The sequence below is a fragment of the Hyaena hyaena genome, unplaced genomic scaffold, assembly GCF_003009895.1.
Source record: "Hyaena hyaena isolate Hyena2069 unplaced genomic scaffold, ASM300989v1 scaffold_231, whole genome shotgun sequence".
Lineage (NCBI taxonomy): Eukaryota > Metazoa > Chordata > Mammalia > Carnivora > Hyaenidae > Hyaena > Hyaena hyaena.
Genome location: NW_024080862.1, coordinates 2,255,277 through 2,277,133, shown reverse-complemented (window position 1 = coordinate 2,277,133; position 21,857 = coordinate 2,255,277). Strand labels below are relative to the sequence as shown.

The 21,857-nt window shown below is 46.2% G+C and overlaps 1 protein-coding gene across 2 annotated transcripts in view; it reads left to right on the top strand.

Moving 5' to 3' along the window:
• CHDH (choline dehydrogenase) overlaps window positions 1-20,294 on the top strand; it is a 37,193-nt gene extending 16,899 nt beyond the window's left edge. The window contains exons 2-9 of one of the 2 annotated variants that reach the window (XM_039243608.1): window positions 12,677-13,433; window positions 14,035-14,186; window positions 15,071-15,200; window positions 16,192-16,326; window positions 17,505-17,647; window positions 18,137-18,239; window positions 18,823-19,281; window positions 19,954-20,294. In XM_039243608.1, the coding sequence (XP_039099539.1) occupies window positions 12,731-13,433; window positions 14,035-14,186; window positions 15,071-15,200; window positions 16,192-16,326; window positions 17,505-17,647; window positions 18,137-18,239; window positions 18,823-19,241 (1,785 nt within the window). In that variant the 5' untranslated portion in view covers window positions 12,677-12,730 and the 3' untranslated portion in view covers window positions 19,242-19,281; window positions 19,954-20,294. Of the gene's footprint in view, window positions 1-12,676; window positions 13,434-14,034; window positions 14,187-15,070; window positions 15,201-16,191; window positions 16,327-17,504; window positions 17,648-18,136; window positions 18,240-18,822 lie in introns of both variants that reach the window. The other variant, XM_039243607.1, reaches the window with a different exon arrangement.
• The last annotated feature ends 1,563 nt before the right edge of the window (window positions 20,295-21,857 follow it).

The following is a 21,857-nucleotide window of genomic DNA, read 5'->3' as shown; positions in this document are numbered from 1 at the left end:
TTTCATTTCTGATTTTACTAATTTTAGTCTTCTCTCTTTTTTTCATAGCCATTCTACTAAAGATTTGTCAATTTCTTTTCTTTTTTTTTTGAAGAACCAACTTTTGGCTTGATTTTCTCTATTTTTCTGTTCATTTCATTTATCTCTGTTCTAATCTATTATTTCCTTCCTTCTGCTAGCTTTGGGCTTAGTTTGCTTTTTTTTTTCCTAGTATCTTAAGTTTTAAAGTTAGGTTATTTTTTTGAGTCTTTAAGTGTATGCATTTACAACTAAAAACTGCCCTCTTAGCACTTCTTTTGCTCCATCTCCTAAGTTTTGGTATGTTGTTTTCATTTTCATTTGTCTTTAATTTCCCTAGCGATTTCTTCTTTGTCAAATTGGCTGTTTAAGAGTGTATTGTTTAATTTCCACATATTTGTGAATTTTCTAGTTTTCCTTTTGCTATTGATCTCTACTTTCATTTCATTATGATTAGAAAAGATGCTTTGTATGATTTCAGTCTTTTAAAATTTATTAAGATTTATAGGCTAACATATGTCTGTGCTAGAAGAATGTTCCACGTGCACTTGAGAAAAATGTATATTCTGTTGTTGGGCGGAGTATTCTGTATATGTCTACTGAGTCTAGTTGGTTTGTAGTGTTGTCTGTTGCCTATTGATCTGTCTGGTTATTCTATCTGTTATTGAAATTTGAGTATAGAAGTCTTCACTAATTACTGTTGAATTACTTGGTAATCCCTTCAAATCTGTTAAAGCTTGCTTCATATATTTTGGGGCTCTGATGTTAGGCACACATGTGGAGTACATGTTTTAAAACTGTATTTACATAAAGGTCTTATTTATGTCATACCACTCATAGTTTTTTATATTTGAATATATTTCTAGGATTCATTTGTGTTGATGTGAAGTTCTGTGTTCCTTCATATTCACTGTTGTGAAAAGTTTCTTTGTACGACTCTACTACAACTTTCTGTGTCCTTTGTATTTCCATATGCTTTTTGAAGCAGCCTGTCAGTTTCAACAAAAAAAATCCTGCTGAGATCTGATTGCCATTGCATCATATCTATAAATCAATTTAGAGAGTATTTACATCAGAAGTGTTAGGTCTTCCTGTTCCTGGTATCTCTTTCTATTTATTTAGGTTATCTTTAATTTCTATCAGTGGGTTTTTCTGGTTTTCATTGTATAGGTCTTGCACATATTTTGCTAAATGTACTCCTAAGCATTTCATATTTCCTGATGCTCTTATAAATAATACTGTTTTGTTTTGTGGTTGTCCCACAGAAGATGGGATCAACCCTACCGCCACCCAAAATTTGTTTGAATGTTGAGACTGATGACACCACACATATACCAAAAGGCTGAAAGGGCTTGTTTTTCACAGAATGGGGTTTTCTGGGGAGAGCAGTGCAGGCACCTGAGTTGTTCTGGGGTAGCTCGAGTGAAGGGAAGGGTGAGTGGTCCTGGTTTTTATTATGGTTGGGGAACAGGAGCAAGGTGAAAATTCCTGTGTATGGGTTGGATTTTCATGATTTGAACTCCCCTCTCTGCCTACCCCAACTGACAGTGAGGGCAGAAATGCCAGGGCCATCTTATTGACTTGCCCAGATACATAGCAAGAAGGAGGGATGGAGCTTAAACTTGCCAGTGGTCAAACATCAAAAATAAACTCGGTCTTTATTACATTTACATTTAAATTTCCAATTGTTAATAGTATATAAAAATGCAGTTGACTTTTGTGTGTTGACCTTGCATCCTGTGACCTTGCTAAATTTACTTATTCTCAATACCTTTCGTAAATTCCTTGGGAATTTCTATGTAGATGATCATGTTATCTGCAAATAAGGACATTTATCATTCTTTCTCTCTAATCTGTATGCCTTCCACTTTTATTTAAAAAAAATTTTTTTTAATGTTTTGTTTTTTGAGAGACAAAGAGAGACAGGGTGCAAGCAGGGCAGGATCAGAGAGAGAGAGGGAGACACAGAATCCAAAGCAAACTCCAGGCTCTGAGCTGTCAGCACGGAGACTGATGCAGGGCTTGAACCCAGGAACATGAGATCATGACCGGAGCCAAAGTCGGACGCTTAACCAACTGAGCCACCCAGGCGCCCCTGCCTTCCACGTTTATATTAATGAGTTAATTAACCTTAAAATTCTGGTTAGAACTTTTGCACAGCATTGAATAAATGTGGTAAGAGTGAATATCCTTACCTTGTTCCTGACCTTGGGGGTAAAGTTTAATATAAAGTTAGCTGTAGGTATTTCATAGATGCTCTTTACCAGGAATTTCTTTCATTCCTTGAGTACACAAAGATTTTATGGATAGAATGTGGAATATTGCTAAATGCTTTCTGCATTAAGACGATCATAGGGTTTTTCTTTTTTAGTTTTTTAATATGTTGAAACACATAGATTGTCTACTGTTGAACCAACTCTGCATTCCAGGGATAAACTGTAATTGGTTATAATGTATGTTGCTGGATTTGATTTGCTAAACTTTTTGTTAAAGATTTTTGCATCTTTATTCATGATGGATATTGGTGTGTAGTCTCCTTGGGTTGTCGTTGGTAATAGGATACTGCTGCCTTTACAAGATGAGTTGGACAGTGTTCTCTACTCTTCTGTTTTCTATAGAATCAGTATTACATCTTGGATGTTTGTTAGATTTGATCAGTGAAGTCTAAAGTTTTCTTTGTGGGAAAAATTTAAATAATGAATTCAGTTTCTTTAATAGGTATGTATAGCTATTTAGGTTACATAGTTCTTGAGTAAGCTTGGATAATCTTTCAAGAAATTTATCCATACTGTCTTAATGATCACATTTTTCAGCATAAAATTTTCATAATATTTTTTATTGTCTCTAGAATATGTAGTGATACCCCCTGACATTTGCTGATTTTGGTAATTTGTGTTACCTCTCTTTTCTTTGGGTAGAGGTTTATTAATTTTATTGTTTTAAACAACTAAATTTTGGGTTTATGTTTTCTACTTTTAAAGTTGTTTTCTCAATAAATAAACTTCAAAAAATGTTTTAAAAAGGGGCACCTGGGTGGCTCAATCAGTTAAGTGTCCGACTCTTGGTTTCAGCTCAGGTCACAATCTCACAGTTCATGAGTTTGAGCCCTGCATCAGGCTCTGTGCTGACAGCGTGGAGCCCGCTTTGGATTCTCTCTCTCTGCCCTTCCCCTGCGCATGCTCTCTCTCTCTCTCTCTCTCTCTCTCTCAAAATTAACAAGTAAACTTAAAAATTTTTGTAAAATTTGTTTTCAATTTTATTTCTACTGTTAATGTTTACTATTTATGATGACTCAGGGATTGGTTTTCTTCTGATTTTTTTAAAGGTAAAAGTATAGATTTTGAGATCTGGCTTTTCTAATACAAGCATTATAATGCCATATATTTCTGCAAAGCATCACTTTAACTGAATTCCACACATTTTGGTCTCTTGTGTTTTCATTTTCATTCAGTTCAAACGTGCTAATTTCTCTTGTGATCTCTTTTTTGACTCATGGGTTATATAGAAGTGTGCTACTTAATTTCTTATGGAAAATAAGACACACACACATATATATATAATATAATTTCTAAATCATTTTGTGGACAGAAAACATACTTTGTATCATTTCAGTCCTTTTAGCTCTGTTGAGATTCTTATTATAGCCTAGAATAAGGTCTCAGTGAGATATACTTGCAAACAATATATATTCTGCTGTTGTTTGGGTGTTTAATAATAAGTGTTAATTAGGTCAACTTAGTTCATAATGTTGTTCAAGTTTTCTATATTCTAACTGATCTTTTGCCTAGATGTTTTATCTGTTACTGAGAGAGGGGAATGTTGAAGTGTCCAGGTGTAATTGTGTATTTGTTCATTTTCCTTTCAGTTCTATCAATTTTTGCTTCATGATTTTGAAACTCTATTAGGCACATACACATTTAGAATTGTTTTGTCTTTATGATAAATTGGCCCTTTTATCATCTTGAAATGTCTTCTTAACCTTGGTAATATTCTTTGTACTGAAGTCTACATGGTCTGATATTAATATACTCACTCTAATTATTTTTTGTAGACTGTTTTTATATACAGTTTATGTAGCGCATCTATTTTTCCATTTTTTATTACCTATGTGCTTAAAGTGTTTTCTTTTTCTGTAGACCTCACATACTTGAGTCTTTTTAAAAATTCCATCTGACAATTTCTGTATTTTAATTGGAGTGTTTATATTATTTACAGTTAATGTAGTTATTGATATGTTTTGATTTAAATGTAACATTTTACTATTTGCTCTTTATTTCTCCTAAGTTTTTTACCTCTTTTGATTATTTTGTGTCATTTTATCTCCACTATTGACTTACTAGGTGCAATCCTTATTTACTTTTTAGTGATTGTCATGATTTACAATATATATCTTTCACTTATTACAGTATACCTTCAAATAATATTGTATCACTTCATGTATGGTATGAAAACCTTATAAAAGTATACTTCTATTTCTCCCCATCCCATCCTTTGTGCTGTTGTCAGACACATTTTAATGCTACATATACTATAAACCCTATTATATATTTTACCAACTTTGCTTTTGACAGTCAATTATATTCTGAAGAGATAAAAAAATAAGGGGAGTTTTTCTGTCTCTCTCTTTTTTCATTTGTTTTGTTTCTTAAATTATACATGTTAGTGAAATTATATGGTATCTTTCTGTGACTTATTTAGCATTATACCCCCCTAGATTTCTCCATGTTGTTGCCAATGGCAATATTTCATTCTTCTTTATGGGTGAGTAATATTCCATTGTGTAATACACTGCATTTTCTTTATCTATTCATCTGTCCAAAGACACATTGGTTACTTTCATACCTTGGATATTGTGAATAACGCTTCAATAAACAGAGATGCATAAACACTTTTTAAATTAGTGTTTTTGTTTTCTTTGGGTAAATACTCACAAGTGGAATTACTAGATCTTATAGTATTTCTATTTTTAATATTTTGAGGAAACTCCGTTTTCCATCGTGGCTGCACCAATTTACATTCCTACCAACAATACAGGAGAGTTCCTTTTCTCCACATCCTTGCCAACACTGGTTTTTCTTGTCCTTTTGATACTAGTCATTCTGGCTGGTGTGAGGTGATTTCTCGTTGTGGTTTTGATTTATATTTCTCTAATGATTTGTGATACTGAACATCTTTTCATGTGTCTGTTGTCCATCTGTATGTCTTCTTTGGAAAAATATGTCTATTCAGGTCCTCTGCCCATTTTTAAATCAGATTGTTTTTCTGGTGTTGAGTTTTGCAAGTTGTTTATATTTTGCAGATATTTACCCCTTATCAGATAAATCATTTTACAAGTGTTTTCTCCTATCCATTCATTCTTCTCTCAAATATCTTGTGTTTTCATTTTGTTGATGGTTTCCTTTGCTGTGCAGAAAGTTTTTTAATTTGATGTAATCCCAGGTTTTTTCTTTTTGCTTTTGTTTCCTTTGCCTGGACAGACCAATCCAGAAAAATGTTGCTAAGGCAGATGTCAGAATTTACTGTCTATGTTTACTTCTATGATTCTTATCGTTTTAGATCTTATATTTAGGTCCTTAATCCATTTTGAGTTTATTTTTGTGTATGGTGTAAGAAAATGGCCCAGTTTCATTCTTTAGCACATAGCTGTCCGATTTGCCCAACACTGTTAAAGAGATTGTCTTTTTCCTATTGTGTATTCTTACCTCCTTTGTCATAGATTATTTGACCATATAAGTACAGGTTTATTTCTGGGCTCTCTGTTGTGTTCCATTGAGCTGTGTGTCTGTTTTTGTGCCCGTATCATACTGTTTTGATTACTATGGCTTCATAGTATGGTTTGAAATCCAGGAGCACGATAGCTACAGCCTTGTTATTTCTGAAGAATGCTTTGGCTATTCAGGGTCTTTTGTGGTTGCATGCAAATCTGAGGACTGCTTGCTCTAGTTCTATGAAAAATCGATTGTTACTTTGATAGGGATTGCATTGAATCTGGAGATTGCTTGGGGGAAGTATGAACATTTTAATGGTATTAATTCTTCAGACCTGTCTTTACATTTATTTGTATCATCTCCAGTTTCTTTTCTTGGTATCTTATATTTCAGAGTACAGGTCTTTGATCTCCTTGGTTAAATTTATTCCTAGGCATTTTATCTTTTTGATACAATTGTAAATGGGATTATTTTCTTTACTCCTCTTTCTGCCAGTTCATTATTAGTGTATAGAAGCTCAACAGAGTTCTATATATTAATTTTGTATCCTGCAACTTTACTGAATTCATTTTTTAGTTCTAATAGGTTTCTTTTTTAATCTTTAGGGTTTTTTTTTAATCTATAATATCATGCCATCTGTCAAGAGTGACAGTTTTACTTTTTCTTTCCCAAGTTAGGTGCCTTTTATTTATTTTACTTGTCTGATTACTGTGGCTAGGGCTTCTGGTACTATGTTGAATAAAAGTGGTGAGAGTGGACATCTGTGTCTTGTTCCTGATCTTAGAGGGAAAACTTTTAGATTTTCACCATTCAGTATGATATTAGCTGTGGGTGTGTCATATGGCCATTATTATTTTCAGATCTGTTCCCTCTCTGCCCGTTTTGTTGATAGTTTTTATCATGAATAAATGTTGTGTTTTGTTATTTTTCTCCATGTTAATTGAGAGGATTGAATGATTTTTATTCTTCATTTTGTTAATATGGTGTAACAGGTAGATTGATTTGCAAATATTGAATCATCCTTGCATCCCTGAAATAAATTCCACTTGATTGTGGTGAATGATCCTTCTAAAATATTGTTTGCTAATTGGGTTTGCTAATATTTTGTTGACAATTTTTGCATCTTTGCTTTTTTATTAAAAAAATTTTTTTTAACATTTATTTTTTTGAGAGAAATAGAACATCAGTGGGGGAGGGACAGAGAGAGAGGGAAACAGAATCTAAAGCAGGCTCTAGGCTCTGAGCTGTCAGTGCAGAGCCCGACACGGGGCTCGAACTCAGGAACTGTGAGATCATGACCTGAGCTGAAGTTGGATGCTTAACTGACCAAGCCACCCAGGTGCCCCTTTTGCATCTTTGTTTATCAGGGATATTGGTCTATAATTATCTTGTAGTGTCTTTGTGTGGTTTTGGTATCAGGGTAATGCTGGCCTCATAGAATGAATTTGGAAGCATTCCTTTCTCTTCTATTTTTTGGATTAGTTTGAGAAGATAGATATTAACACTTCTTTAAATGTTTGATACAGTTCACCTGTGAAGCTGTCTGGTCCTGGACTTTTGTTTGTTGAGAATTTTGTCATTACGGATTCAATTTCATTACTGCTAATAGGTCTGTTCCAATTTTTTATTTCTCCCTGATTCAGTCTTGGAAAATCGTATGTTTCTAGAAATTTATCCACTTCTTGGTTTTTCAATTTATTGATGTATAATTTTCACAGTTGTTTCATGTATTTCTTTGTATTTCAGTGGTGGTGTAATTTTTCTGTTTCTTGAGTTCTCTTTTTTTCTTGATGAATCTGGCTAGCAGTTTATCAATTTTGCTTATCTTTACAAAGAACCGGCTCTTAGTTTCATTGATCTTTTCTATTGTGTTTTTTTAGTCTATTTATTTCTGCTTTGATATTATTCCTTTCTTCTGCTGACTTTGGGCTTTCTTCTTTCTCTAGTTAGATTGTTTGAGGTTTTCGTTGGTTTCTTGAGGTAGGACTGTATCACTATAAATTTCTCTCTTAGAACTACTTTTGCTAAGTCCCAAAGCTTTTGAACCATTGTGTTTTAGAATTTCATTTGTCTCCAGGTATTTTTAAATTTCCTCCTTTATTTCTTCATTGACCTATTGGTTGTTTGTAGCTTCCATGTGTTTGTGTTTTTTCTAGTAATTGATTTCTACTTTTATACCATCATAGTTGGAAAAGATGCTTGATACGATTTCATTCTTTTTCAATTTATTGATTTATTGAAACTTGTATTTTGGCCTAACATGAGAACTATCTCAGAGAACTATTACATGTGTGCTTGAAAAGAATGTATATTCTGTTGTTTTGGGATGGAATGTTCTGTATATATCTGTTAAGTCTATCTGGTCTAAATTACCATTCAAAACTACAGTTTCCTTATTGATTTTTTGCATGGATGATCTATCTGTTGTTGAGGTAGGATTTTAAAGTCCTGTACTATTGTTGTATTACTCTCAATTTCTCCCTGTAACTCTGCTAATATTTGTTTCATATGTTTAGGTCCTTGTATGTTGGGTGTACAGATATTTGCAATTGTTATATTTAGTTGGATTGATCCCTTTATCATTATGTATCTTTTGTTACAGTCTTTCTTTTAATGTTTGTTTATTTTAGAAAGAGAGAGAGCGTGAGGAGGAGGGGCAAAGAGAGAGGGAGACAGAGAATCTCAAGCAGGCTTTATGCTTTTGACACAGAGCCTAATGCAGGGCTTGAACCCACTGGCTGTGAGATCATGACCTGAGCCGAAGTCAGACGCTTAACCAACTGAGCCACCCAGGCACCCCCTTCCCCTCCCGTCTTTGTTTTAAAGTCTACTTTGTCTGATATAAGTATTGCTGTCCTAGTGTTTGTTTTGTTTTGCTTTGCTTCCATTCTCATGGAATATCTTTTTCTACCTCTTCAGTTTCAATCTGCATGTGTCTATGTGGCTTTAGGTCTCAAGTGAGTCTTCTATAGATAGTATATAGATGGGTCTTATTTTTGTATTCATTCATCCTGTGTCTTTTGATTGAAGCATTTATCCATTTACATTTAAAGTAATTATTGATAGGGGTGCCTGGGTAGCTCAGTCAGTTAAATGTCTGATTTCAGCTCAGGTTGTGATCTTGTGAGTTCTGTGAGTTTGAACCCTGGGTCGGGCTCCAGAGCCTGAAGCTGCTTCAGATTCTGTGTCTCCCTCTCTCCGCTCCTCCCCTGTTCACATTCTGTCTCTTTCTCTGTCTCAAAAATAAATGAAGATTAGAAAATATTTTTTAAATAAAAAATAAAGTAATTATTGGTAGGTATATACTTATTACCATTTTGTAAATTGTTTTTGGTGTTTCTGTAGTTGTTCTATATTCCTTTCTTCTCTTGCTCTCTTCCCTTGTGATTTGGTGACTTTTTTTTAGTGTTACACTTTGGTTTTTTTGTCTTTATTTTTGTGTACTTATTATACATTTTTGGTTTGTAGTTACTATAAGACTCATATATGATATCCTAAGTATGTAACAGTCTATATTCAGTTGGTCACTTAAGTTTGCACATATTCTCCCCTCGTCCACGTTTTAATGTATGTGACATAGTTTATATGTTTTTATTTTTGTATCCCTTAACTAATTTTTGTAGGTATAATTGATTTTACTACTTTTGTCAATTATGATCTTTTTCTTTTCCTTTTAAAGAGATCCCTTTGACATTTCTCATAAGATTGGTTTAGTGGTGATCAACATTTTCAACTTTTGTAGGTCTGAAAAACTCACTCTCTCCTTTAATTCTAAACAATAATTTTGCCAGATAAAGTATTCTTGGTTGTAGGCTTTTCCTTTCAGCACTTTGAATATATCATGTCGGTCCCTTCTTTTCTGCAAAGTTTCTGCTGAAAAGTCTGGTGATAGCCTTATGGGGGGGTTCCTTATAGGTAGCTATTTGCTTTTCTCTTCCTGCTTTTAAGGTTCTCTGTAATTTCTGCCATTTTAATTACCATGTGCCTTTTTGTGGATCTCTTGTGTCCATCGTGTTAGGGGCTTTTTGTGTTTCCTGAACCTGGATGCCTGTTTTCATCCCCAGGTTAGGGAAGCTTTCAGCTATTATTTCTTCAAGTAAGTTTTCTGCCCCATTCCTCTCTGTCTCTCTCTCGTGCGTGCCCTCTCTCTCTTTTCTCTTTCTGGGACCCCTTTAATGTGAATGTTAGTACACTTGATGTTGTCTCAGAGGTCCCTTAATCCATCCTCATTAAACATTCTTTTTCTTTTTGCTATTCACCTTGGGTGCTTTCCACTACCCTGTGTCCGGGATTGCTGATCTGTTCCTTTGCATCCTCTAATCTGCTGCCGCTTTCCTCTATCATATTGTTGTTATTTTTAGTCCATTCTGATTTATATTTCGTCTCCTTGTTCTCTCTGAGCTCCTCCACTCTTCTTGCTAGTCCAGTGAACATCCTTATGGCTATTACTGCGAATTCTTTAGCAGGTAGTTTGCCTGTCTCCACTTTGTTTAGTTCTTTTTCCAAGGCCCTGTCGTCATCTTTTGTTTGGAACATACTCTTCTGTGTCCTCATTCTGTCTGACTCTCTGTGTTTGTCTCTGTGCATTAGGTAGGGTAGCTGTGTCTCCCAGTCTTGAAAGCAGTGGTCTTGTGCACAAGTGCAGTCTCCCCTGGTCACCAGAACCAGGCACGCAAGTGGTGTCCCTCTGCGAGCTGCTTGCACCTCCTATTGTGACTGGGCCACAACTTCTGTGGTGTAATGAGGGGCAGGACTGGCTGAACGTCTGGTGTGGCTGGCCCAATGGTTTGGCTGTAGCCACTGCAGGCATGCTGGTGTGCGGTGCTGGCTATCTGCTTCCCCAGGACAGGCGTCACTTTGGAGGGGTGCCAGTCCCGGCCGGGGGTGCCTGCCAGGTGTGCTGGGGCAGAAGCCGCTTTGGAGGGACACCTGCTGGGGCAAATGGGTAGGGCGGTGTGGGTCCACGGGGGAATGCTGCAGGGGGGTGAGCAATGGCAGCAAGGTAGGTGAAGTATCAGAACTGGCTCCTTGTAAGCATCCGGCCAGCTAGGCTGAAGGAGGGCGAGAAAATGGCATCACCAGCACTTCCATCTCTGGAGAAATCTCCTGCAGATCCCTGTCCTTTCAGCAGATGTGGTAAAATTAGTATATCTTCACATTTAAGCCAGGTGCTTTTCAAACTGCTGCTCCTGTGTTGGGTCTCAGACTGAGTAATAGAGCACTGTGGTCCTTAAAGAGCAGACTCTTGGTTTCCTATAGCCCTCCAGCTCTCCCGCAGTTAAGTCTCACTGATTTTTAAAGTCAGACATTATAGGGGCTCATCTTCCCGGGGCACATCCCCAGGATGGGGGATGGCCTGTGTGGGGTTTGGTCCCCTCGCTCCTCAGGAAGGACCTCTGTGCTGATGATATTCTCCCCACTTGGGGCGGCTGTGCCCGGGTTTGGCTCCTGACAACTTCTCTGCCCCTCCTGCCGTCTTGATAGGACCTTCTCTTTATGTCGTTGGCTGTGGAATAGCTGTTCTGCCAGTCTTCAGGTGGTTTTCAGAGTGAGCTGCATGCTGTGTACTTGCCCTCCTGTGCCTGTGGGAGGAGGTGAGCTCAGGGCCCTCCTCCTCTGCCATCTGCCCCTGCTCCTCCTCGTGTGCGTCTCTCAACATCATACTGAGTGCTGGGCCTTATGTGTAACAGGACAGTAATGACCTAGGTAGATAAGTAAATGCCCAGAGGAGGACACGCCGGCATTCTGCCAGGTCAGTAGTGTGGCGAGGAGGCCACTGCTGGGAGTTGAGTGGTGGGCACTGTCACCTCCCGCTGCTGTGGGGCCTGGCGTGCTGGAAGGCTCTTCAGTGTTCCGGCTTTGAGGCGGCCTGGGGCTTCTTTCTCCTGTGCCTGAGTAAATGGGGGTCAGGCGCTCTCTCTACATTCTTCCCTCTCACCCCTCCTCCAGCGGTGGGTGGCTGTTACTTGGGGCAGGCTCATGGATGGAGGGGGGAAGAGGGAGGGCTCAGGGGCTCTTTGAGGCTCCTCAGCTCTGTTGTGGCGTCAGTCTTGGGCAGGTCTCATGGGCCTGAATCTCATGGGTGGGGCTTTCTCAGATGTTCTTGGGCCAGCGGAGTGGGATATCCTGGTTCTTCCTCACCTCTGTGCACTGGGCATGTTGGAATTAATTTGTGCATCGTTGGGAAGGGTCTCTCCGAAGGCTGCTGGCATTTCTCGTTGTTTGAACCCCAGCACTCTACAGAGGGAGCTTTGAAGATTGTAGCTCTGACCCCATCACCTGCTGAAAAGCCGTCTAGGGCACCCCATGGCCCTCAGGTCAGAGGCTGCAGAGCTCAAAGCCTCCAGCCCCTCACCCTGCCTTTCCTTCAGTTGCTGAAGTCTCCTGTCTCCCGAGCGGCAGCCCATCAGTTTTGAGGGCAGATGACTTGTTCTCCGTGTACTGCTAGAGTTGAAGTGGTGGCTGCCACGGGGTAGGGGCTCAGCAGCTGCCTTACATGGGCGAGCAATGAGTGCAAGCCTAGGAAGCCCTTCCCTCCCCTGCGTTCCAGCAGATAGACACCTGCGCAGCCTGCAGGTTCATGTACACATCACTGAGAGGCCTTTCAGCGGACCACCCCTCCTCCCCAGAGAGGAGCCTCTCTCCTGTGCCCTAGCCCTGTGCTCGTCAGTCCTGGCAAGGACCTCACAGTGCTGATACCCTGAGTCTGCCTCTGCTCCCTCCTAGTTCCCTGCACAGGGATATGCCCGCCAGGCCTACCCCCCCCCCCCCCCCCCCCCCCCCCCCCCCCCCCCCCCCCCCCCCCCCCCCCCCCCCCCCCCCAGCCTGAGCTGGGCACTTGGCGAGCCTAGAGGGGACCTTTGCGGCACTGATGCGGCTGCCTCAGCTTTGGGCTGATTCTGCCTTGTGCATGTCGAGTTAAAAATTTAAAGCTGCTTTTCCTGTTTCAGGAACGGTGAATCATCCCACTCCTTTCGGTGGAGGCAAGGATTTGGGCAGGAAGCATGTGGGGCGTCCTACGAGGCTGGAGGAGAGGCCCTCTGGGCGCATGGGGAGCCCTGGGGTGGCAGCGGCCCCCCAGCGTCCGCGCCCTGGCCAGCGTGGGCTCCGGGACGCGGGACGAGTACAGTCACGTGGTGGTGGGTGCGGGCTCGGCGGGCTGCGTGCTGGCCGGGCGGCTCACCGAGGATGCGGACAAGCGTGTGCTGCTGCTGGAGGCCGGGCCCAAGGACGTGCTCGCTGGGAGCAAGCGGCTCTCGTGGAAGATCCACATGCCCGCGGCCCTTGTGGCCAACCTGTGCGATGACAGGTACAACTGGTGCTACCACACGGAGCCACAGCCGGGCCTCGACGGCCGCGTGCTGTACTGGCCGCGCGGCCGGGTCTGGGGCGGCTCGTCATCGCTCAACGCCATGGTCTACATCCGCGGGCACGCAGAGGACTACAACCGCTGGCAGCGGGAGGGCGCGGCCGGCTGGGACTACGAGCACTGCCTGCCCTACTTCCGCAAGGCGCAGAGCCACGAACTGGGCGCCAACAGGTACCGTGGTGGTGACGGGCCGCTGCACGTGTCCCGGGGCAAGACCAACCACGCGCTGCACCGCGCCTTCCTGGAGGCGGCGCAGCAGGCCGGCTACCCCCTCACCGAGGACATGAACGGCTTCCAGCAAGAAGGCTTCGGATGGATGGATATGACCATCCATCAAGGTAGCACAATCCCACCCCTCATCTCCCTGGTTACCCCGTTTGTCCATCACAGCCCCATCCCTCCTGCCCCCACCATGGACAGTGAGGATACACCGAGACTAGTATGAGGCTGAGATGACGGAGGTCTCACGCCCCCTGCAGGGCACAGAATACACCCCGCAGCCAGTAAGAAAGGACTTGGAGACAGAGACTCTCCGGCATCCTCTAGGCCTCTGGCCTCTGTGGTCGAGGGGAGTCAGCTCTTTGACCAGAGACTTACAGATGAGGAAACTGAGGCACGGAGCATGGAAGTGCCCTGCACGCAGCAGGACAGAGGCAGGGCCTGGGTTGATGGGGGCCCCTGACTGCCTCTACAGGGTTCTCACCCCCGTGTATTAGCTGTTCTTGGTCATTCTATTGAGAGTGGAGGGTGTTTTTCCACCCCCAGGTGGATGTGGATTTCAGTGCCGCAGAGACTTTTGGTTTTAGCCCTACTTTGGAGGCGGAGCTTGTCCTGCCAGGGCAAGGGCAGATTCCATCTTGCTTCAGCGCCCAGTGTGCCACCCACGACCCCTCCTCAAGAGGCAGGGGCTGCGCCTGATCTCCTTGCTCTGTCTGCCAGGCCAGCGCTGGAGCACAGCTTGTGCTTACCTGCACCCGGCACTGAGCCGCCCCAACCTCACCGCCGAGGCCCAGACGTTCGTGAGCAGGGTACTGTTTGAAGGCACCCGTGCGGTGGGTGTGGAGTACATCAAGAATGGCCAGAGCCACCGGGTGAGTGAGCTACTTCCTGGCTGGGGCAGTGGAGAGGGAAGGGAATGAGCAGTCACCCTGGTGGTCATGCTTAGTGTAGGCAGCAGTCGGGCTCTTGTCCCCAGGGTCTCAGAGGAGGTGAGGAGGCCCTCATTCCGGCCACCTGCAGAGAGCCCATGGTGGCCCCTGTGAGCTGAGCTTGTCTGCCCCTCCCCCACCTCAGAGCATGCTCCCAGGGCCTTCCACACCTTTTCAGAATTGATAGGTTTGTAATAAGGCTTTAAAAACCTTAAATGTGATCATATTCCATATTTCAACACTACACTATTTTTTTTCATGTTTATTCATTTTTGAGAGAAAGAGTGCAACTAGGGGGAGGGGCAGAAGGAGAGAGAGAGAGAGAGAGAGAGAGAGAAAGAGAGAATCCCAAACAGGCTCCATGCTGTCAGCGCAGAGCTCAATGCAAGGCTTGATCCCATGAACTGTGAGATCATGACCTGAGCCAAAATCAAAAGCCAGATGCCTAACTGACTGAGCCACCTGGTGCCCCCAGGACTACGCTGTTCTCCATTTAGCAGTGTGTCAGGGTCATTCTGCATCTACATGAAGTTCTGGCTCACTGCTCTCTTTACTGCAGCTGCTTGTTGCAGTGTCTGGGGCTCTGCATTCCGACCACCGTCACAGCGTGGCTGTTGCAGAATGCATCAGCATGTGAAGTGCTCAGTGTCGCACCCACACCTGGGAGCGCCCTTCATAGAGCGGCTGGCTAAGCATCCCCTTCCTTACTCTGGGGCCTGGGAACTGGGTCCCCACCCACCACTCGGGGACGTCATGCCAAGGCCATGCTCTTGGGTTTCCTTCTGGCTTTTCAGGAAGTGTGACCTGCATGCCTCTGCCTCTTCCAGGCTTATGCCGGCAAAGAGGTGATTCTGAGCGGGGGCGCCATCAACTCTCCGCAGTTGCTCATGCTCTCGGGTGTCGGCAATGCAGATGACCTCAGGAAACTGGGTGTCCCGGTGGTATGCCACCTTCCCGGTGAGTTCCTTTGCCGCTGCTCCTCAGAAGGGGCCTCTGCTAATAAAACGGCTTAATGTAGTTCATCAGCATGGAGTTGGGGAGGGGGCAGCAGTCAGCATTCCTTAGAATGGCCAATTCTTCCCATGAGCCTCACAGGACACCCCTACCCCCCCAGGGACCCCGAGTCTTTGTGTTATTTTTTCCCCTTCCCCGGCCCTACTGTCCCACTGAGAGGTGATGACCCTCCAGCAGCGAGCTTCCACCGGGAAAGCCCGCTGGGCCAGGCTCGGGTATGTCACCAGGGTACCCTAACGGTGAGAGGGGTCCAGGCCTGTGTGTTTTCTGTCCTCAGGACTAGCAGCAGCCCTGACATTAAAGAAGCCAACTCAGTGCTTCAGAGCATGTTAAGGCAATTATCCCAAGCTTCAAATTTATCTTAGAAACTGTCTTTAATGCCCATTAGGACCTCTTATCTCTCTTATAACCCAGCCCCGCCCCCCTGAAATGACCTTTTGTGTATTGAGGCTTTATCACAAGAGGTTTGTAAAAGTGCTGGCCTGTGACTGTGACCTGCCCAGTGCCCCACTGTGCTTGGATGAGCTCACACAGTGCCCAGGAAGACAAGGCCTGTTTCCCTCCTTCCCCGGGCAACGGGTGCGGTTGGGGCCGTCAGTCTCACTGGGCAGTGCCTGCTGGATGCCTGGGCCCTGCCCTCAGGGAGGGTGCTGCGTGGCAGGAGGGCAGCGGGACTGGTACAGCGGCTGCCCTGGGAGTGAGTGACAAGGGCAGATGGCTTGGGCAGCATGAGAGGACGAGACTTGGCCAGGAGTGTAGAGATGGCGTCTCGGGAGGTGACCTTTAAGCGGGGACCTGAGGGCTGAGCAGGAGCTGACTTGGCAGATACTTGGCTGGGGTGGGGGGACGTGTTCACAACCAGGGGAGCTGAGAGGCCAGCTAGGCTGAGCCCCCCTTGGAAGCTATTTTTCCTAACCATCCCCTCGCCTTCCAGGAGTTGGCCAGAACCTTCAGGACCACCTGGAGATCTACGTCCAGCAGGCGTGCACCCTCCCCATCACCCTCCATTCAGCGCAGAAGCCCTTGAGGAAGGTCCGGATTGGTCTAGAGTGGCTCTGGAAGTTCACAGGTGGGCGTGCTGCTCTGGGACCCAAGGAGTGGAGGGCAGCACAGCCTCCTTCCTAAGGTGCTGAGCAAGGGCTGTGGCCTCACGTCACTCGTCCAAAGCTTAGCTATGCCGTTTGCCTCAGCTTTCCCGTCTGCAAAAAGGGGATACATAGTCCTATCTGGCAGGCTGTTGTGAGGACCAGATGCGGTGGCCCAGGGCCTGTCCAGGGTGAGACTCCTGAGCCTGGGTGCCACTCTTCCTTACATACAGACAGGGATGGCCTTGTGCTGGACACCATCTGGGGTCCAAGGCGCCAGGAGAAAAGGCACAGTCGGCATCAGTTTCTCAGCAGTTTCGGTTTGTTTTCAGAGTCCCAGAGCAGCCCCCAGGCCAGGAATCGGTGCTGTGAAATCACACTCAGCATGGGTTTCTCCTGCACTTGCCACGTACTGTGTGCCCTGCCAGTAAGGCGGGTTCCCTGGGGGAGCTTACACTCTGGTGGGATCGACGGAAAGAAACCATGTAAACATGCTTAAGTTTTAAAAAGATCAGGGTTGTTAGTAGAGAATGGTGACAGAGGATATCAGGGAGCTAGGGAGAGTATGTACAAAGGCCCCGGGTCTAAGGATCTGGTGTTTGAAGAACGAATGTGTTGGACCAGGGAGACTATAGCACGTTGAGGAGGAAGCAGGGGTGCGATGGAAGAGACTCGATCACGAGGGTATGCCGGGGCACCAGCAAGGAGGCCACTGGGGCTACCAGTGAGGAGGGGTCTCAGCCTGGGCTGCGGGAGGTTGTAGGGGGTGTTGCCAAGTACATGGATCCCAGTAGATTTTGGAGCTAAAGTCAGTGAGGCTTTCTGAGGGTCAGATGGTGGGAGGTGAGGAGGAGGCAGGGACAGCTCGAATGTCTGACTTAGGCCTTCTATGAAAGAACAGCCTGTCAGGTAGAGCCCGGGCTGGGAAAGTTCGGGATGCCGGGCCCCATCAGGCCTCATAGTCGGGTTGGCGGTGGAGGACGCTATGGGGAGGGCAAAGCCAAAAGGCCCTTGGCATGTGGTGGCTACTGAAACCGTGGTGTTGGGTGAGCCCACCTGAGGGAGAGAGGCCGGAGTTGAGCATGTGGGTCCAGGCACCAGAACGGAGGCCAGGAGGGGCGGGGTGGTCTGCCATGCCTGGACCCACTCTTCTGATCCTCAGGGGATGGAGCCACAGCCCATCTGGAAACAGGTGGGTTCATCCGGAGCCAGCCTGGGGTCCCTCACCCAGACATCCAGTTCCATTTCCTGCCATCCCAGGTGATCGACCATGGGCGGGTCCCCACCCAGCAGGAAGCATACCAGGTGAGCAGCCAGCTTCATCTTGTCATCAGGCAGCATTCTGCTCACTGCAGTAGGGCTCTTGGTTGGGGTGGGGTGAGGGCCAAGCCTCTGCCCTGCCCTCCAGTTGCTCAGTGGGTCCAAGTGGTGAGGGGAGAGGAGGAGGCTGCAGTCTTCATGAGGCGGTCCACGTAGTTCATGGAAAGGGGAGGCCGTCACCTAGCTGAAGGCAGATGCTCAAGGGGTTCAAACCACCAGAAATAGACAAATGAGGCCAATGGCCCTGGGGTTTCCAGCCCCTGAAAGTTTAAGACAATCAAGTATAAAGCCAGGGAGCAGGAGTGATTCATTGAGGTGATTTTTGATCACTTGGGGTAAGAGGCAAACAAATACTAAAATGTGTCTGCTCTTAACTGGCTTTGGATGTGGAGTCCTATCCCACAGGAAACCCCAGGGCTTAAGCTACTGGGTTGGGAGGTTGAAGGAGGTCACAGCTTCCTCTCGTTTTTCTAGGTGCATGTGGGGACCATGCGGGGCACCAGTGTGGGCTGGCTCAAACTGAGAAGTGCCAACCCCCGGGACCACCCTGTGATTCAACCCAACTACTTGTCAACAGGTAATCAATCCTCCACCCCTTCTGTCTCCCCCCGGGCCTGGGCTTGCCAGGTCATTCGTTCAGTGAATGAATGGGGTTTACATTTGTCTCTGAATCCTAACCCCAGAATGCATTTTCTGAGACCAATCACCCTCCACATTCCCTCGTTCTAAGGCTATAAACTTGGCACCTGCTGCTAGGTAGTGCCCTGGGTTCCTTGAAGTAACCGTGGAATGTCCTATTACACAGCAGGAGAGACTTGTGCTCTTGTTACTCTGAGCTCTGCCCAGAAGCAGATCACATTCCTGGGCCTGCCTCTTTGCCAGCAGCAAAACCAAGTACTCTCCACTGGGCAGGTCTTGCTCAGTAATGACCTGTATGTAGTGTGCTCACAGCCACACTGGCAGGAGCAGGCTGTGTCCATCTAGGGTGCTGCTTGGTTACAGTCTAACTGGCTGTGAGTAGGTGACAGGCAGTCTGGTGGCTCTGTGTCCCTGAACTATGGTCCCCTCAGGCAGCTTACAGAGCCTGTCTGTGCTCAGAATCAGCTGGCAAAGCCAGCATGGTAAAAGGAGTCACCTCCCCTATTTCTTCTCATCGACAGAAACCGACATTAAGGACTTCCGACAGTGTGTGAAGCTAACCAGAGAAATTTTTGCCCAGAAAGCCCTGGAACCGTTCCGGGGGAAAGAGCTCCAGCCAGGAAGCCACGTGCAGTCAGATAAAGAGATAGATGCATTTGTGCGGGCGAAAGCGGACAGCGCCTACCACCCCTCGTGCACCTGTAAGATGGGCCAGCCCTCTGACCCCACTGCCGTGGTGGACCCACAGACCAGGGTGCTTGGAGTGGAAAACCTCAGGGTGGTCGACGCCTCCATCATGCCCAGTGTGGTCAGCGGCAACCTTAACGCCCCCACCATCATGATCGCAGAGAAAGCAGCCGACATCATCAAGGGGCAGCCTGCGCTCTGGGACAAGGACGTCCCCGTCTATAAGCCCGGGAGCCTGGCCACCCAGCGCTGAGGCAGTCACTGCCTGAGAAGCCTCCTGACAAGCCAAGAGGGTCAGAACAGTCCCTGCCCTCAGTGCCCCTGCCTGAAACTGTCTAGAATGTTAGGATTCGATGGCTGAGAATGGGTAATCTCGTAGGGTGGGAGATCGGTATCAGAACAACGAAGCAGGGTTCTTTTCCCCAGCATTTTCCTGTGGGCCCCTCCCCCTGCCTCCTGAAGAGACAGCAGAGGGGACCAGGGGGCAGGCCAGTGGAAGAGGATGGCTAACTCCTGCCATGGGCCTTGTCTCAATAGTCCAGGTCTTGGTCGGACTTGAGGGACGTGGTTCTCTCCTAGACCTCCCTCTTAATTAAGGTGAGCTGCTCCCAGAGCAGGGTGCTGTGCCCAGAGGCTGGGTGCTGGCTAGACCATACCGGGTTCTCAGGGTAGGGGGCATCCCCTGTCTCAGGCTGCATGCTGTAGCTGAGGGGTGTGCATAAGCCTCCAGCATCCCTATTCAGACGGCAAGCTGCCTGCCGGGACAAACACGGGCCTCCCTTGCGCTTCTCGATGCCACTTCCTGTTGGGTCACTCTGAGGGCCCACCTCTCCAGTGCTCTGGGTCTTACTAAACACAGCCCGCTGGGAAGATTTCTGGACCTTGTTCAAAAGAAGCTTCCAGAGAGTCTCTTCACTACCCTAGGTTTCATGATTTAGCATTTTAAAAGATTTTCCTGTTACCAGGGAAACCTAGAAACCCAGAGCAGACCCTACAGACCAGACCGTTGCTCCACGCCAAGGCAGCAAGCCTGAGAGGACCCTTTCCTGTCACCCTGGGGAAGCGACTCACAGCAGACAAGGCCGGCCGATTCGTATTCCGCAGGCATCCACAGGAACTGACCGGGATGGAGCCGAGGCTGATGGAAAAAGCGGTCAGGTCACGCTAGGTACCTGATCCTGTAAAAGTGCAATTGAGTGAAGGAAAAAAAATCAATTGGCAAAGATTTGAGTTTCCGGGGAGGAGGGAGAAACAGATACCAGAAGCATTTAAAACAGCTCTTTGATCTTTAAAATTCTATAATCCAGTAATGTAATCTAGTAACTTCTTTTTGAATGGAGATGCCTTAGCCAGACTGTTCTCACAAGGTGTAATGAAAATTAAATGCGTTTTGGATGGATTTTTTGGAAGATCTCCAAGATCACCATCCACACAGCAGGGGAGAAAAGGATTGTCCCATGGAAAGCGGCTGTACTAGACCCAGAACAAGGAGGGGAGGAAAATGGGGGTGTTCCAGGCTTCCCCCCAGGATCAGAGTGGATCGAGGTGGTTTGGAGGCCAGACAGCCACAACTTGTATTTGTGAGAAAGACCTTCCAGGAAGATGGAAAGAAGAAAACCATGACACCTCTGCTTCCTTGACAAATTTTAAGTGGCTCTGGTTTAATCTTACCTGTATCTTGCTGGGTTTTCTGTCCCAAGGGAGGTTCTAAATGTGCCAAGAGATTGATTTCTCCTAGAGAGGTTCCCCGTGTGCCCTGGCAGCTGTGGTCCCCAACCGTCACCCTCAGCACCTAGAAGCCACCCGCAAGGATGGAGGAAGAGCAGAGGAAGGCAGCTACCAACTTCACTGTTCTTGGGGCCAGTGAGTAACCAGTTAGGTGGGTGGAGGGGTCCAGGCCTGCCTGTAACCGTGCTGACCTTGCCTTGAGCGGGTAAGTCCGGCAACGTAGCCGTTCCGTCCTGTGGTGGCCTCGGTCTCTGGGGCAGTGGCTGCTCCTCTACTGTGTGTGTGTGTGTGTGTGTGTGTGTGTGTGTGGTCAGGTAAGCAGAACGGCCTGTGGGGAGAGGAGGTACGTGATCCGCAGGGGTTGGATTGCATCTAGGCCCCTCTCCTACCCTTGGTCACCGAGCCTCATCCCATGTGATCACACAGTTTAGCCGGATGTAGAAATAAAGAGGAGTCTCTGCGAGTGTTCTGTATCCAGGCCCCACAGAAGTGAAGGTGGACCCCTGTGTAGTTGGGGCTCAGCTACAGGACAGAATCATGTGCTTTGAAGCAGCTCCTGGCTTGACAGGTGAGCATGCAGCGTCTGGCGGAGCGGAACAGTGGCCCGTGTCACAGCTGCGGACTGTCTCAAAGTGCCGTTGCTGTGAGGGAACCTTTGGCCTCAGAAGGAGGGCTGTTGGCTGAGGAGGCCAGAGAGGGGAGGAAAGTGCCCATTGGTTTAGGGAGGCTGAGCCACACGCACTCGGGCCTGAAAGGCACCCCCTTAGCAAAGAGCCCAGGATACCTAACAAACGGAAGAATGTACTTTTCAAAAAATGGTTAAGAAAGTGTAACAGAAAGCTGTGTATATACCTGAGCGGGCTCTGGGCATACATGGGCTACTTTGAAGAATGGGTTCAAGCGGCTTCATCAGCAGAAGGCTCTTCCTGGTAGAATGAGGACAGACCGAGAGGGAACAGGAGCCGCTCGCCAGCAGCATGACCGGGAAGTGGCAGGTCCTGGAAGCCAGACTGTGGGACTCCTCATTTCCATAAATTCAAAGAGCGTCTCCTCTCCAGCCAGACCCTGTTCTTCCCACAAAGGCCATTTCCTGTTTCTACCAACCTCACATCAGATCTAATATCTACATCCTCTTCTCCTT